The sequence below is a fragment of the Dermochelys coriacea genome, chromosome 11 (genome assembly GCF_009764565.3).
Source record: "Dermochelys coriacea isolate rDerCor1 chromosome 11, rDerCor1.pri.v4, whole genome shotgun sequence".
NCBI classification, from domain to species: Eukaryota; Metazoa; Chordata; order Testudines; family Dermochelyidae; genus Dermochelys; species Dermochelys coriacea.
In genome coordinates, this window is record NC_050078.2 from 11104146 (window position 1) to 11122190 (window position 18045).

Consider the following 18045-nt stretch of genomic DNA (forward strand, 5'->3'; position numbering starts at 1 on the left):
CCAGTCATTGCTGCGGGGGCACGTAGATGGTCCCCACAATGCTTTGCGGCAGGCGGACGTGGGCCCGCTGCCGATGCCGCGGCTCCGGTGAGGCAGGGAGTTCGAAACGGTCTCCTACGCCTCGCGGAGCAGTTGCCTAGCAACCGACCCAGGCCCGGCTGACCCCCCGGCCGTGCGGAGGCCGCTCAGGTGGGAACTGGGGCCGGGATGGGATGGGATGGGGCGGGGCGCCCCTCCCCCCGTGGGCCTCGGGTGCAGGTGCGGGGCAGGAATAGGGGCAGCGATGGGCTTCCCCGGCTGCAGGTAGGGGGGCAGCATAGGGATGCGTCTCCTCCTCCCCGGGGACCTGGGCACAAGTTGGGGGCACGGATAGGGATAGCGATGGGGGTGTGTGTGTGTGTGTGTGTGTGTGTGTGTGGGAGGGGGGGGGCTATTGCAATGGAGGAATTATTCCACCTGCCACTTCCCTTTCAGAGATGGGGAGGCATAAACGTGCCTACGACCTCTTCCCCGTAGCGTAAGGTGGCGATAGGTGCCTTGGCCCCTCCAGGCCCTGGGCGCGAGTACGAATGCTGCTCTGCAAAACAGCTGTGACCTCTGTTTCCTCCCACTCCTCCTTCCATGGACCAAGTGCCATGTTATGGGTGCAACACAGGTGTGTGTGTTGGATAGTTGCTGTAGCCAAAAGTTTTTTTTTTTTAATGTGCAGCTAGTGAGAAGGAGGCAGTCGTCCCCCCCCCCCCCGTGATGTGAGGTATCCATCACACCTCAAGATCAGGTTATTGTACTGCACTCTACATGGAGTTACACAGTGCTATTACTTGGAAATGGAAACTAGTGCTGAACTTGGTAGCCTGCTTAATAAGCGTAATTTTATAACTGAAGCTCATTACAGCAGAGTTCCAGGAACTTCATTGGCTGTTAATAGACTTCTGCGTGGATACCCAGGTTTTGGTGCTAACCTTCAAAGCATAAGTGGTCTGAGCCCTTGTAACCTAGGAGATTGTTCTGTCCCCATTTTTTAGGGTGACCAGATGTCCCGATTTTATAGGGATAGTCTTGGTTTTTGGGTATTTTTCTTATATAGGCTCCTATTGCCCCCACTCTCTTGGTCTGCCAGAAGCTAGATAATTGTTAACCACCTGGGAATGCTGCAAAGCCCATATCTTTTTATCTGGTGTATAAGGAGAGGCATATGGGCCGAGGGTTAGAGTGTAAGTTTACTTTATTTTCCTGATTGTATTTGATGGAATGAGCAGCCCTTTATTTGTTGTATCGTTGTGTAGTGTATTTTAATTTATAAAATAGGCATCCAATGTAAAGCTTTTATACAGTTAAGAAAATAAACTAATACATAGAAAATTGTGAAATAGTTAAGGCTGATACATGACATGACACAAACCTAGAAAAAGCAAGAAAATGAGATGTTAAACCACCTTACAGTACATAACAACAGGCATACACCTTACTATTCCCACAAGTACTGTACACCTTAACTCTGCCCTCTCAATCAGCCCTTCAGCAGGCAGCATTCTACCAAATTATCCTCTTACAAGTACTGTAGTGCAGTCTCTTTATCATGAAAGTGCAACTTACAAATGTAGGGGTTTTTTTTTACGTAACTGCACTCAAAAACAAAACAATGTAAAACTTTAGTGCCTACAAGTCCACTCGGTCCTACTTCTTGTGCAGCCAATCACTAAGAGAAACAAGTTTGTTTATATTTACAGGAGATAATGCTGCCCCCTTCTTAATTACAGTGTCACCTAAAAGTGAGAACAGGCGTTCGCATGGCACTGTTGTAGCTGACGTCACAAGATATTTACATGCCAGATGCACTAAAGATTCATGTGCCTCTTCATGCTTCGGTCATCATTCCAGAGGACATGCTTCCATGCTGATGATGCTCATTTAAAAAAAAAATGTGTTACTTAAATTTGTGACTGAACTCCTTGAGGGAGAATTGTATGTCTCCTGCTCTGTTTAACCCATATTCTGCCCTATATTTCATGTTATAGCAGTCTCGGATGATGACCCAGCACATGTTATTTGTTTTAAGAATACTTTCACTGCAAATTTGATAAAAAGCAAAGAAGACACCCATGTGAAATTTCTAAAGAGAGCTACAGCACTCAACCCAAGGTTTAAGAATCTGAAGTGCCTTCAAAAATCCTAGAGGGACGAGGTGTGGAGCATGCTTTCAGAAGTCGAAAAAGAGCAACACTCTGATGCAGAAACCACATACCATGAACCTGAAAAAAGAAAATCAACCTTCTGCTGGTGGCATCTGACTTAGATAATGAAATTAAACATGCGTCGGTCCGCACTGCTTTGGATTGTTATGGAGCAAAACCTGTCATCATCATGTCTCCTGGAATGGTAGTTGAAGCATGAAGGGACATATGAATCATTAGCGCATCTGGCATATAAATATCTTCTCAAGCAACAGTGCCATGAGAATGTCTGTTCTCGCTTTCAGGTGACACTGTAAACAAGAAGTGGGAAGCATGTTTCCTATGTTACTTTGGTTATGTTATGTCGGTCTCCATTCAGCAAGATACTTAAACGTGTGCCTAACTTAAAGCATATGCATAGTCCCACTGAATTCAATAGAACTATTCACATGTTTATAATTAGGCACTTCTTTAAATTTTTCCTTGGTCATGGCCTTATTCTCTCTGCATCTCAGTTTCCCATCTGTAAAATGGGAATAATAAAACTCCTTTGTCTGTCTTGCCTATGTAGACTTTAATCTCTTCGGGCAAGATCTTTTCTTGATTAGTGAGACAAAGATTGTGATATGTATAGCGCCTAGCAGTATGATCTTGATCTCAGTTGGTGCTTCTAGGCACTACTGTAAAACAAATAATAAATAAAAAAAAATAGCAGGGCCTCAATCTGAGTGCTGTGGTAATACGAATAATACATATTAATAAGAGAAGTAAAAAATCTGATTCTGTGACCCGTTTGTGAGTTGGAGAGACTGGTAGGGACTACTCAACAGGACTTCTTGTGTGAGCTTAGGTTCAAGACTAAGCCCTTTGTGACTTCCCATGTATTAAGGCTGAACCAGGAATACAACCCATCAGCCTTGATTGAGAGTTACCTCATCTAGTCACCAGATAGTAATGGTTCTGGCTGCATATTCAATTTTTGTTTATTTGTTTTAATTTTGTCTGATCTGCATTTCTGAATGTATTTGTTTTGTTTTAGGTTTTCATTAACTCTGTTGGCAATGTCTATGATCTTATCTGCCTCAGTGGTCCGTGTTAGAGATGGGCTCCCACTATCTGCCTCTACAGATTATGAGCAAAGCATGGGAATGCAGCAGTGTAGAAAATATTTTAAAACACTCTCAAAGAAGCTTGCTCAGCTTCCTGATAGATGTATGCTGAAAGCTGGCCAGTATAATATAAGGTAAGAGTTTCTTTTTTTCCCTTGTAATATTCCTGAGGTAATGAATTAAATTAAGAATAACTATCAACAGTTATTTTTGTATTTGAAAATTGAAAGTTAAGACACATTGGACTTTAAAGACATTTATATTCTGGCGGAAATCCTAGTTTGAAGTAACCTGGATTGTAATAAATATTTAAATTATTGACCTACTAGAGTCTTGCAAGATTAAGCATTTTTAAGATTTATTCCATTATCCTATTGGTTTTAAGGTAGTTTGTAGATTAAAAGCCCCAGGAGCTCAAGAGACTTGTGAGTAGTCCTTGGATATTCTTTGTTATGGTAGTTCAAGGAAATTGTTTTTTTGTTTTTTGTTTTGTCTGATCTGAATTATCAAAATATAAAATGAATGTAAAATTACTACCTTTTCAAATCATAAGTCTGTATATAAAAGTGTGTTATAGAATTGGGGCCAGATTTTCACAGGTATGTACATGGCTAACTCATTGAAATCAGTAAGAGTCAGTTGTCTAGATACTTCTAAAAATCTGGGCCGTAGAGCCTAACCTGCATGCCTTGTTCACCTAACATTACTATTGACTTCAGTGGGAGCATTGCATATGTAAGGAATGCAGGATTTCCACCCTTACCTTAATTTGTAACACCAATAGCAAATGTTACTTTTGGTAGGACTCATGTTTTCCTACATCTGTAAAGCATCTGGCTCGGTAGAGCCTCTGTCCTGATTGGAGTATGCTAGCTGTCTCCATAATATAAACAATAATAATAATATGCAATATATAAACGGGGGAAATATTCCATGATTAAATGTGCACTATCAAGATAAACATCTTATCATTAACAGCCTAGTTTATTAATTAACAGTTATTTAATAAACACCAAAATCTAATTTAGTTTTAATCTTTTATGTACTTTACTCAGCTTGGACAGTGAAACTAAAGTTTCCCTTATGGGTCTCCGGAATTAATACATTGCTATTACATTTCTTTCCAGTACTTTGGGTATCTCTTTACATCACCTGAAACCTCTATCTTTTCCATCCCTCTCCATTTTTTTTAGGTTGTACTCATATTTTAAAGTCTTGAAAATATTTTTACAAAGTTTTATAAAAGCATTTTCCTATGTATATCTGTGCTTTGCTATAATGCCCATCAGTGTAATTTTGGAGCTTCTCATGAACATTAATGAACATATGCAGGATGTATCAATGAGATAGAGGAAGTAAATTGTCCCAATTTATGGAGATGGGGAATTGCAGCACAGTAAGGGAAAGTGACTGAAGTCTGTGGCAGAGCTTTGAGTAGAATCCAGGTGTCCTGAAGCCCATTCAGCATTTTCACAATGGTGCCATTCATTCTCTTAAAACTTTTTTGGTTTGATTTTTACCAGGCTTAAAATTTGGATCTAAAGTATTTGACAGTGTCCGCATTTTGGTGCTATGTAGTTAATATAACTATGCAGAATGTGTTCTTTTCCTCCATTGTAGTTTTGAAACAGGAAACTTCTTGGATTATCCTGAAATAGTTATCGGACTATAATGTTCACTTTTCAAATAATACTAGAAATGCATTTTGTTTCTGGGTTTTTTTTGTTTTGTTTTGTTTTGTTTTTTTAGGTATCACTCACCAGAAAGGTGTTTCTGTGGGAATAGAGTTAGGGCAGGTCTACAATACACAGTTCATTATGTCAATGTGTACACTACAGCCTTCCTCCTACCAATGTAAAGTGCCCTACTGTACTGATATAATAACTCCACCTCCACAAGACGTGTGAGGCTTATATCAGTGTAGTTAGAATGACACTGCGTCCCTTACATTGGCTGTCTTATCAGTTTCATGGCATGAGCTGTGAAATTAACAAGAAAGCCCCCCACTTCCCTGGAGAGCTGGGTGGGTGGACCCTGCTCCTGGCCAGGAGCCAAGCCAGAGTCCGGGGCGGCTTTGGACCCTCTTCCTTGCTGGGAGCTTCACAGTCTAGTCAGTTTCACAGCTCCCTGTGAATGGAGAATGGGTAGGGCAGAAGCCCAGGGGCTGGGGGTGGGCCAGCCCGCCGGGAGCTTGTGGGGCAGCCAGGCTTCTGGCAGGGAGCTGCCAGCAGAGTTGAGAGCCCCACACTGCCCCTCTTAAGTCAGTGTTAGTGCTTATATTTATAATGGTGAGAGTAATTAACCACTGGAACAATTTACCAGGGGTCATGGGAGATTGTCCATTATTGGAAGTTTTAAAATCAAGATTGGATGTTTTTCTGAAAGGTCTGCTCTGGAAATTATTTTTGGGAGTTCTATGGCCTGTGTTGGTGCTTACAGTGGACGCACACCACTGACCCAAGCAGGGTAGTGTGGACACCCACCACAGCAGCAATTGCTGTGGTGGCTGCAAGTTGACCTGCACCTCTCAGGATCAGGCCATAGACTGCCTGAACTTTTCCAGTTTCAATTTCTCTGATTCTTTGATTCAGCGTGGTTGGCAGGCTCAGCTCAAGAAAGGCTCTTACAAAAGCAGGTCAGAAATGCAGTGGCAGCTCTGCATGAAGAATCTTGTGCAACGCTTACCTTTGCTAATTCTGGCTCTAGCCAGTGTTGCCTGTGTCTCACTTTCTTGAGCATGAAATAAACCAAAATTAAAAGGTCATGGATTCAATGTGTCTTTCCCCCCCAACCATTCAGCATACTGGATTAAAAAAAAAAAACCATTAGTGTTAGGAATGTTTTAGGTGGCTGCTTAATGATAGCTATTGTATTCTAATAACTTCTGTGGCTCACTGATGTAACAATTTAACGTTATAACTATCACAACATATGAATAAAGGCTGCAGGGTTAGCATCTCGGTTTATTTTAAAAACAAGCCTCCTAATTATCCTCTTCCCTCCTCCCCCAAATTTGTGCTTTTAACCTTTTATGTTTTGCCACTCATAGCTATGCTTCAGACAACACAGAATAGTTTTCACAAAATAAATATGCACAGTGGCTGACATTTTTATCTCTGTGAATTAAGATAAATGCAAGCAATGAATCCTAAGCTATAGTTGTTAAGGTAGAGCAAATATCAATTCTGTGTGCGTAAATGCAAATGAAAAGGCAGTATTTCCTCTCAGAAGTTAATGATCGTTGCTTTAACTAATTATGCACTGTGGCTTTGACTTTATTAATAAATCTTGATACATCTATAATTTCTTTGACAACTGATAAACTAAAAAAACTTTAAAGAACTGGACATCAAGTATAGTCAAAGATTTTATATTTTTACCAATATAGACTCTATGTGGTTTTAAAAAAAAAATCTTGATATATAATGATTAGGTTGATTATTTTAAGCTGTATATGACAGATACTTCAACTAATTTTGAAACTTCTGTTTCATGAACCAATAATCGAATAAAACAATTTAACGTCTAAATGAAACAGGTGTAGGTATATACCAAATGTTTAATTGGAAGGGGGGAGATTTTCCAGTCTCTGGTCATCTTCATCTCCATCTCTGGATACTGATGAAACATCCTTTCTATGAAGAGTTTAATACCCTTGCTTATAAAAAAAATAATTCTGATGAGCAGTTTCTTGCCTTTGGAATGCAACAGATGGCATGTTCTGCATTTATTCTAAATGTGCCATTCCCAGGGGAGGATACCCATGTGTTTTCCCCCTCCCAAGGATTTTATCCTAATCTCCCTCTCTTCCATACATTAGTCAGTTGCAACACACTATACACTTTTATATGTAGAACATAGCTTCTCATTCATTAATACAATGCTGTTTAAAAGAAAAATAATATCTAAAAAGATATGTCTACACTCTGAAATTAGGTCGATATTATAGAAGTCGATTTTTAGAAATCTATTTTATACAGTCAATTGCGTATGTCCACACTAAGCGCATTAAGTTGACGGAGTGCATCCTCACTACTGTGGCTAGCATCGACTTACGGAGCGGTGCACTATGGGTAGCTTTCCTGCAGTCTCTGCTGCCCATTGGAATTCTGTGTTAAGCGCCCAATGCCTGATGGGGCAAAAACATTATTGTGGGTGGTTTTGGGTACATGTTGTTGTCAGTCGCCCCTCCCTCTGTGAAAGGAACGGCAGGCAATCGTTTCACGCCTTTTTTCCGTGCGGATGCCATACTGCTTTCAGCAGACGGTGCAGTAGGACTGCTAACCATCGTCATCCACTGCTTCCGCTGCAACTCCACTCTGCCGCTATTGTCTAAATAGCGAGTTTCTCCATGTTCTCTGTCATGGGCTCCTGGGTATGGGTGTTCTTCCTCGGGAAATGTGTGCAGTGCTAACCGTCATCCTCCACCGCTTGCGCTGCAACTCTGCTCTCCTATTCTCATGAATCCACCTCGCAGGTCCTCTTGTCGTTCTCTATAAATATCTGTTATCGTGGCATCCTTTGTCAGCCACTGCTTCCACTGCAACTCTGCTCTCCTGCAGACACCATACCACAACAAGCATGGAGCCCACTGAGATCACCACGGCAGTTATGAGCATTGTAAACACCTCGCACGTTATCCTGCAGTATGTGCAGAACCAGAACCCACACAAGCAGGCGAGGAGGCGATGGCAGCGCAGTGACGAGTGACATGGACACAGGCTTCTCTTAAAGGATGGGTCCCGGCAATTTGGACATTCTGGTGGCAATGGGGCAGGCTCATGCCGTGGAACGCCTTTTCTGGGCCCGTGAAACAAGCACAGACTGGTGGGACTGCATGGTGTTGCAGATCTGGGATGATTCCCAGTGGCTGCAAAACTTTCGCATGTGTAAGGGCACTTTCATGGAATTTTGTGACTTGCTTTCCCCAGCCCTGAAGCGCAAGAATACCAAGATGAGAGCAACCCTCACAGTTCACAAGCGAGTGGTGATAACCCTCTGGAAGCTTGCAATGGCAGACAGCTACCGGTCAGTTGGGAATCAATTTGGAGTGGGCAAATCTACTGTGAGGGATGCTGTGATCCATGTAGCCAACACAATCACGGAGCTGCTGCTATCCAGGGTAGTGACTCTGGGGATTGTGCAGGTCATAGTGGATGGCTTTTCTGCAATGGGATTCCCTAACTGTGGTGGGGTGACAAATGGAACGCATATCCCTATCTTGGGACTGGACCACCTTGGCAGCCAGTATGTAAACCGTAAGGGGTGCTTTTCACTGGTGCTGCAAGCACTGGTGGATCACAAGAGATATTTCACCGACATCAACATGGTATGGCAGGGAAAGGCACATGGCGCTCACATCTTCAGGAACTCTGGTCTGTTTGAACAGCTGCAGGAAGGTATTTACTTCCCAGACCAGAAAATACCTGTTCGGGATGTTGAAATGCCTATAGTTATCCTTGGGGATCCAGCCTACCCCTTAAAGCCATGGCTCATGAAGCCATACACAGGCAGCCTGGAGAGTAGTCAGGAGCTGTTCAGCTACAGGCTGAGCAAGGGCAGAATGGTGGTAGAATGTGCATTTGGACATTTAAAAGCACGCTGGCGCAGTTTACTGACTCTGTTAGACCTCAGCGAAAACAATATTCCCATTGTTATTGCTGCTTGCTGTGTGCTCCACAATCTCTGTGAAAGTAAGGCGGAGACGTTTATGGCGGGGTGGGAGGTTGAGGCAAATCGCCTGGCTGCTGATTATGCGCAGCCAGACACCAGGGTGATTAGAAGAGCACAGCAGGGCGTACTGCGTATCGGAGAAGCTTTGAAAACCAGTTTTATGACTGGCCAGGCTACGGTGTGACAGTTCTGTATGTTTCTCCTCAATGAAAACCAGCCCCCTTGGTTCACTCTACTTCCCTGTAAGCCAACTGCCCTCCCCCCTTCGATCACTGCTTGCAGAGGCAATAAAGTCAATGTTTCAAAATCATGCATTCTTTATTAATTTATCACACAAATAGCGGGATAACTGCCAAGGTAGCCCGGGATGGGTGGGGGAGGAGGGAAGCACTGGGTGGGGTAGTGGATGAGTGGAGGAGAGAAGGACAAGGCTCCACTGCACTTCAAAACTTATTGAATGCCAGTCTTCTGTTGCTTGGGCAGTCCTCTGGGGTGGAGTGGTTGGGTACCCGGCGGGGGTTCCCCCCCCCCCCCCCCCGGCATTCTTGGGCGTCTGGGTGAGGAGGCTAGTGGAACTTGGGTGGGCGGTTACATGCGTTGCAGCAGCAGTCTGTGCTCCTGTTGCCTTTCCTGCAGCTCCACCAGACACCAGAGCATATCAGTTTGATCCCCCAGTAGCTTCAGCATTGCATCCTGCCTCTTGCTCCTGTAACCTCTCATCTTGCTCGTCCCTCCTGTCCTCGCGTTCATTTTCTGTTTTCCTGGACTCTGTCATTGTTTGCCTCCACACATTCTGCTGAGCTCTTTCAGTGCGGGAGGACTGCATGAGCTCAGAGAACATTTCATCGCAAGCGTGTTTTTTTGCCGCCTTATCTGCACTAGCTTCTGGGACGGAGATGATGGGGGAGCGTTGAAACATTCGCAGCTGCAGGAAGAAAAAAGGGAGAGGAGTAGTTTAAAAAGACACATTTTAGAGAACAATGGGTAGACTCTTTCACAATGAACCAAGCTGTTAACATTGCATAGCACATGTGCTTTCGATACAAGGTCGCATTTTGCCTCTTATATTGAGGGCCTGCTGGTTTGGTGTGAGAGATCATACGTAGGGCCGGGCAACAGAATTCAGCTTGCAGACAGCCATGGTAAGCCATAGTCTTTTGGCTGCTTCTTCATAACATGTGGGGATGGTTTCAAGCAGCAGCGCCCTCCTTTCCCATACTAAGCACCTGTTGGGTTGGCCATTTAAAAGGAGCAGCTGTGGTTTTCGGGTTAATATCAGCACAAACCCAACTAACTCCCCCCACCCCCCCAATTCTCTGGGATGATTGCTTCACCCCTCCTCCCACCGCGTGACTAGTATCAGTGAAGATCACTGCCAGCCAAACGTGAACAGCTCAGTGTGAACGGCCCCCCCCGCCACCGCATGGCTAAAAGCAGGGATGATTTATTTTCAGCCACAGGCAAATAGCCCAGCAGGAATGGCCACCTCTGAATGTCTCCTTAATAATGTCCGTGGAGGATTTCTGCTCCATCCCCAGACACATTAACAGACTCTTTCAGTAGCTGTACTGGCTGCGAATGCATCCCAAGTCTTCAGGGCAAATTAATCATTAAACACGCTTGCTTTTAAAGTATGTATTATATTTACAAAGGTACACTCACCAGAGGTGCCTTGTCTGGCTTCATGGTCTGGGAGCCTGCCTTGGGAGGGTATTGGCTCCAGGGTGATAAAAAGTTCCTGGTTGTCAGGGAGAATGGTTTCTCCGCTTGCCTGTTGTGTGCTGCTCTCCTCCTCCTCATCATCATCTTCCTCATCCCTATTGCGTGAGACCTCCCCCCCTCCCCCCCCCCGCAGGTGTCCATGGACAGGGTGGGGTAGTGGTAGGGGCACCTCCTAGAACTGCATGCAACTCATCATAGAAGCATAGAATCATAGAATCATAGAATCATAGAATATCAGGGTTGGAAGGGACCCCAGAAGGTCATCTAGTCCAACCCCCTGCTCAAAGCAGGACCAAGTCCCAGTTAAATCATCCCAGCTAGGGCTTTGTCAAGCCTGACCTTAAAAACCTCTAAGGAAGGAGATTCTACCACCTCCCTAGGTAACGCATTCCAGTGTTTCACCACCCTCTTAGTGAAAAAGTTTTTCCTAATATCCAATCTAAACCTCCCCCATTGCAACTTGAGACCATTACTCCTCGTTCTGTCATCTGCTACCATTGAGAACAGTCTAGAGCCATCCTCTTTGAAACCCCCTTTCAGGTAGTTGAAAGCAGCTATCAAATCCCCCCTCATTCTTCTCTTCTGCAGACTAAACAATCCCAGCTCCCTCAGCCTCTCCTCATAAGTCATGTGCTCTAGACCCCTAATCATTTTTGTTGCCCTTCTTTGTACTCTTTCCAATTTATCCACATCCTTCCTGTAGTGTGGGGCCCAAAACTGGACACAGTACTCCAGATGAGGCCTCACCAGTGTCGAATAGAGGGGAACGATCACGTCCCTCGATCTGCTCGCTATGCCCCTACTTATACAACCCAAAATGCCATTGGCCTTCTTGGCAACAAGGGCACACTGCTGACTCATATCCAGCTTCTCGTCCACTGTCACCCCTAGGTCCTTTTCCGCAGAACTGCTGCCGAGCCATTCGGTCCCTAGTCTGTAGCGGTGCATTGGATTCTTCCATCCTAAGTGCAGGACCCTGCATTTATCCTTATTGAACCTCATTAGATTTCTTTTGGCCCAATCCTCCAATTTGTCTAGGTCCTTCTGTATCCTATCCCTCCCCTCCAGCGTATCTACCACTCCTCCCAGTTTAGTATCATCCGCAAATTTGCTGAGAGTGCAATCCACACCATCCTCCAGGTCATTTATGAAGATATTGAACAAAACGGGCCCCAGGACCGACCCCTGGGGCACTCCACTTGACACCGGCTGCCAACTAGACATGGAGCCATTGATCACTACCCGTTGAGCCCGACAATCTAGCCAGCTTTCTACCCACCTTATAGTGCATTCATCCAGCCCATACTTCCTTAACTTGCTGACAAGAATGCTGTGGGAGACCGTGTCAAAAGCTTTGCTAAAGTCAAGAAACAATACATCCACTGCTTTCCCTTCATCCACAGAACCAGTAATCTCATCATAAAAGGCGATTAGATTAGTCAGGCATGACCTTCCCTTGGTGAATCCATGCTGACTGTTCCTGATCACTTTCCTCTCCTCTAAGTGCTTCAGGATTGATTCTTTGAGGACCTGCTCCATGATTTTTCCAGGGACTGAGGTGAGGCTGACCGGCCTGTAGTTCCCAGGATCCTCCTTCTTCCCTTTTTTAAAGATGGGCACTACATTAGCCTTTTTCCAGTCATCCGGGACTTCCCCCGTTCGCCACGAGTTTTCAAAGATAATGGCCAAGGGCTCTGCAATCACAGCCGCCAATTCCTTCAGCACTCTCGGATGCAATTCGTCCGGCCCCATGGACTTGTGCACGTCCAGCTTTTCTAAATAGTCCCTAACCACCTCTATCTCTACAGAGGGCTGGCCATCTCTTCCCCATTTTGTGTTGCCCAGCACAGCAGTCTGGGAGCTGACCTTGTTAGTGAAAACAGAGGCAAAAAAAGCATTGAGTACATTAGCTTTTTCCACATCCTCTGTCACTAGCTTGCCTCCCTCATTCAGTAAGGGGCCCACACCTTCCTTGGCTTTCTTCTTGTTGCCAACATACCTGAAGAAACCCTTCTTGTTACTCTTGACATCTCTTGCTAGCTGCAGCTCCAGGTGCGATTTGGCCCTCCTGATATCTTTCCTACATGCCCGAGCAATATTTTTATACTCTTCCCTGGTCATATGTCCAACCTTCCACTTCTTGTAAGCTTCTTTTTTATGTTTAAGATCCGCTAAGATTTCACCATTAAGCCAAGCTGGTCGCCTGCCATATTTACTATTCTTTCGACTCATCGGGATGGTTTGTCCCTGTAACCTCAACAGGGATTCCTTGAAATACAGCCAGCTCTCCTGGACTCCCTTCCCTTTCATGTTAGTCCCCCAGGGGATCCTGGCCATCTGTTCCCTGAGGGAGTCAAAGTCTGCTTTCCTGAAGTCCAGGGTCCGTATCCTGCTGCTTACCTTTCTTCCCTGCGTCAGGATCCTGAACTCAACCAACTCATGGTCACTGCCTCCCAGATTCCCATCCACTTTTGCTTCCCCCACTAATTCTACCCGGTTTGTGAGCAGCAGGTCAAGAAAGCGCTCCCCCTAGTTGGCTCCCCTAGCACTTGCACCAGGAAATTGTCCCCTACGCTTTCCAAAAACTTCCTGGATTGTCTATGCACCGCTGTATTGCTCTCCCAGCAGATATCAGGAAAATTAAAGTCACCCATGAGAATCAGGGCATGCGATCTAGTAGCTTCCGTGAGTTGCCGGAAGAAAGCCTCATCCACCTCATCCCCCTGGTCCGGTGGTCTATAGCAGACTCCCACCATGACATCACTCTTGTTGCACACACTTCTAAACTTAATCCAGAGACACTCAGGTTTTTCCACAGTTTCGTACCGGAGCTCTGAGCAGTCATACTGCTCCCTTACATACAGTGCTACTCCCCCACCTTTTCTGCCCTGCCTGTCCTTCCTGAACAGTTTATAACCATCCATGACTGTACTCCAGTCATGTGAGTTATCCCACCAAGTCTCCGTTATTCCAATCACGTCATAATTCCTTGACATCACCAGGACCTCCAGTTCTCCCTGCTTGTTTCCAAGGCTTTGTGCATTTGTATATAAGCACTTGAGATAACCTGTTGATCGCCCCTCATTCCCAGTATGAGGCAGGAGCCCTCCCCTCACAGACATTCTGCCTGTGCTTCCTCCCGGTATCCGCTTTCCCACTTACCTCAGGGCTTTGGTCTCCTTCCCCCGGTGAACCTAGTTTAAAGCCCTCCTCACTAGGTTAGCCAGCCTGCTGGCAAAGATGTTCTTCCCTCTCTTCGTAAGATGGAGCCCGTCTCTGCCCAGCACTCCTCCTTCATGGAACACCATCCCATGGTCAAAGAATCCAAAGCCTTCTCTCCGACACCACCTGCGTAGCCATTCGTTGACCTCCACGATTCGACGGTCCCTACCCAGGCCTTTTCCTTCCACGGGGAGGATGGACGAGAACACCACTTGCGCCTCCAACTCCTTTATCCTTCTTCCCAGAGCCACATAGTCCGCAGTGATCCGCTCAAGGTCATTCTTGGCAGTATCATTGGTGCCCACGTGGAGAAGCAGGAAGGGGTAGCGATCCGAGGGCTTGATGAGTCTCGGCAGTCTCTCCGTCACATCACGAATCTTAGCCCCTGGCAAGCAGCAGACTTCTCGGTTTTCCCGGTCAGGGCGGCAGATAGATGACTCAGTCCCCCGGAGGAGAGAGTCCCCGACCACCACCACCCGCCTTCTCCTCTTGGGAGTGGTGGTCGTGGAACCTCCAACCTCAGGACATCGCATCTCATGCCTCCCAACCAGCGGAGTCTCCTTCTGCTTTCTCCCCCCAGACATATCATCTGGTCCACTCTCCGCATTGGTACCTGTGGAGAGAACATGAAAGCGGTTAGTTACCTGTGTCTGTGTTCCTGGAACCCGGACATTCCGCTTACCTCTTCTGGAGGTCACATGTTGCCAAGCTTCTTCACTGGCCTCTTGGCTCCTCTGTGCAACCTGCTCTATATCTTTAGAGATTTGTGCCCCTAGAAGGCTATCCTGAGTTTGGTCCAGAAAATCCTCAGTCTCTCGTATACAACGCAGGGTCGTTACCTGTTGCTCCAGAACTTCAATCTTCTCTTCCAATATGGAGACCAGCTTGCACTTTGTACAGACAAAGTCGCTTCTGTCCTGTGGAAGAAAGACAAACATGGCACATCCAGTGCAGGTCACAACAGCTGAATTCCCCCCTTCCATATCACCTACCTACTACGGAGCTTCCTCAGAGACGTTGGCAAGATGTAAGCCTCACTGGGCTCGCTCCAGGCGAACTCCCAGGCAAACTCCTGCTGTGAGCTGCTCTGCTGTCCCCGCTGCTCAGCTGGTTCGCGAGGCTCCGGCTATTTTTAAACAGCCAGGCTTCCCTGACGCAAACACACAGACACCCTAATGCCCGCCCCCTGCAGGCTAGCAGCCAATCAGACACTCACTCAGGCTCCCTCCAGCAAACACACGCTCGGATACTTCCTCAGCAAGCAAACACACACACTCGGATACTTACCAGTCCCAGGCAAACTCCTGCTGTGAGCTGCTCTGCTGTCCCCGCTGCTCCGCTGGTTCGCTGCCGCTCAGCTGGTTCGCGAGGCTCCGGCTATTTTTAAACAGCCAGGCTTCCCTGACGCAAACACACAGACACCCTAATGCCCGCCCCCTGCAGGCTAGCAGCCAATCAGACACTCACTCAGGCTCCCTCCCAGCAAACACACGCTCGGATACTTCCTCAGCAAGCAAACACACACACTCGGATACTTACCAGTCCCAGGCAAACTCCTGCTGTGAGCTGCTCTGCTGTCCCCGCTGCTCCGCTGGTTCGCTGCCGCTCAGCTGGTTCGCGAGGCTCCGGCTATTTTTAAACAGCCAGGCTTCCCTGACGCAAACACACAGACACCCTAATGCCCGCCCCTGCAGGCTAGCAGCCAATCAGACACTCACTCAGGCTCCCTCCCAGCAAACACACGCTCGGATACTTCCTCAGCAAGCAAACACACACACTCGGATACTTACCAGTCCCAGGCAAACTCCTGCTGTGAGCTGCTCTGCTGTCCCCGCTGCTCCGCTGGTTCGCTGCCGCTCAGCTGGTTCGCGAGGCTCCGGCTATTTTTAAACAGCCAGGCTTCCCTGACGCAAACACACAGACACCCTAATGCCCGCCCCCTGCAGGCTAGCAGCCAATCAGACACTCACTCAGGGCTCCCTCCCAGCAAACACACGCTCGGATACTTCCTCAGCAAGCAAACACACACACTCGGATACTTACCAGTCCCAGGCAAACTCCTGCTGTGAGCTGCTCTGCTGTCCCCGCTGCTCCGCTGGTTCGCTGCCGCTCAGCTGGTTCGCGAGGCTAGGCTAGTTTTAAACAGCCAGGCTTCCCTGACGCACACACACAGACACCTAATGCCCGCCCCCTGCAGGCTAGCAGCCAATCAGCCACTCACTCAGGCTCCCTCCCAGCAAACACACGCTCGGATACTTCCTCAGCAAGCAAACACACACACTCGGATACTTACCAGTCCCAGGCAAACTCCTGCTGTGAGCTGCTCTGCTGTCCCCGCTGCTCCGCTGGTTCGCTGCCGCTCAGCATGTCTGCGGCTCTGACCGGAGTGGCCATTTGCCTTTTTGGTTTTTTGGTAGGCTTGCCTGAGCTCCTTAATTTTCACGTGGCACTGCTGTGGGTCCCTGTTATATTATCGCCTCTGTCCATCGCGCCCTTGGAGATTTTTTCAAATATATTGGCATTTCGTCTTTTGCAACAGAGTTCTGATAGCACAGATTCGTCTCCCCAAACAGCGATCAGATCCCGTACCTCCCGTTTGGTCCATGCTAGAGCTCTTTTGCGAATCTGGGACTGCCTGGTCACCTGTGCTGATGAGCTCTGCATGGTCACCTCTACTGATGAGCTCGCCACGCTGGCCAAACAGGGAATGAAATTCAAAAGTTACCAGTGCTTTTCCTGTGTACCTGGCTAGTGCATCTGAGTTGAAAGTGCTGTCCAGAGCAGTCACAATGGAGCACTCTGGGATAGCTCCCGGAGACCAATACCGTTGAATTGCGTCCACACGACCCCAAATTCAACCCGGCGATGTTGATTTCAGTGCTAATCCCCTCATCGGGGAGAAGTACAGAAATCGATTTTAAGAGCCCTTTAAGTTGACAAAAAATGGCTTCATCGTGTGGACAGGTGCAGGGTTAAATCGATCTAACACTGCTAAATTCGACCTAAACTCGTAGTGCAATTTTCCCTAAAACAATCTCTTGCTTTTTCAATATATATTAATGTCTTCATTACCTCATAGAAGTTTTTTGCTTCTCTGTTTATTGCATATGGAACCAGTTTTGCAAAGATGTAAGTTAATAGACTTAATTTTGAAATTTTAAAACCATTTTTTAAATTATAGTTTTATTAGCTCTCTGGGAGTGAGCTACATGATGCTGTGCACTGAAAATTACCCCAGTGTTCTGGCTTTCTGTTTCCTGGATGAGCTTCAGAAAGAGTTCATCACCACATACAATATGATGAGGACAAATACTGCCATCCGGCCATACTGTTTCATAGAGTTTGGTAAGGATCTGACTGTTTATTACAATAACTCTTTCAAACCTAACTCAAATCCAACTAACTATTTTAAAGAACATACAACTTAAAACATACAAATCACAAATATTCAGCCAAGATTATGTTTAGTTAGCTTTAGGGTGATTTAGGGCCTAATCCAGTTCCCATTAAAGTCAATAGAAAGATTTCCATTGTCTTCGGTGGACGTTGAATCAGTCTTTTAGAGCCTGATCCAAAGTCCATTGGGAATCTTTCCATTAACTTCAATAAGTTTTAGATCAGGTTCTGGGTGAACAAATGTGGATGAGTTTAACTTCTGCCAGTTAGTAATTTGTTGAGATGTTTGACATTATTCCCGTATCAAAATACTGAACCTTTGAAGACATTGAACTTTGTAAGCCATTTCCAAACAAAAAAATCCCAGTTGTATGTTTGATCTTCACTGCGTAATAATTATTTGTTCTATGCAAAGAAAGAAAGTGAAGATTTTGATTTGCTTTGATACAGCTATGCATTGAATTTTCTGTGATTCGAGCTTCAAATACCTACTACATGTGGCGTTACTTGTAGCATCTCTTGTGATTTCTGCTGGTATCTTCAGTGGCTTAAAAATTATACCTTCATCTGGAGGTAAAAGAAACTAGTTTTATGTATTCTAACAAAATACATTTTAGACAGAGTAAAAGGAATACCAGGTGTAGAAAAATGTGGTACCTACTAAATTCATTCAGTTTTCTAGTGCAGCTGGTCAAGTCTGTTTTTTAAAGGTGTCCTTTAGAATAACCACTGTTTGCTTTCTTCCCTTT

General features: G+C 46.0%; 1 protein-coding gene across 5 annotated transcripts in view; it reads left to right on the plus strand.

The window, feature by feature from the left end:
- Positions 1-25: 25 nt before the first annotated feature.
- Positions 26-18045, plus strand: part of SEC22A (SEC22 homolog A, vesicle trafficking protein) — a 42332-nt gene continuing 24312 nt past the window's right edge. The window contains exons 1-3 of one of the 5 annotated variants that reach the window (XM_043504944.1): positions 26-303; positions 3214-3417; positions 17082-17245. In XM_043504944.1, coding sequence (XP_043360879.1) covers positions 218-303; positions 3214-3417; positions 17082-17245 — 454 coding nt within the window. In that variant the 5' untranslated portion in view covers positions 26-217. Of the gene's footprint in view, positions 304-479; positions 656-2435; positions 2558-3213; positions 3418-17081; positions 17246-18045 lie in introns of those variants that run through there. The other 4 variants (XM_038421278.2, XM_043504942.1, XR_005295539.2 and 1 more) reach the window with 4 other exon arrangements.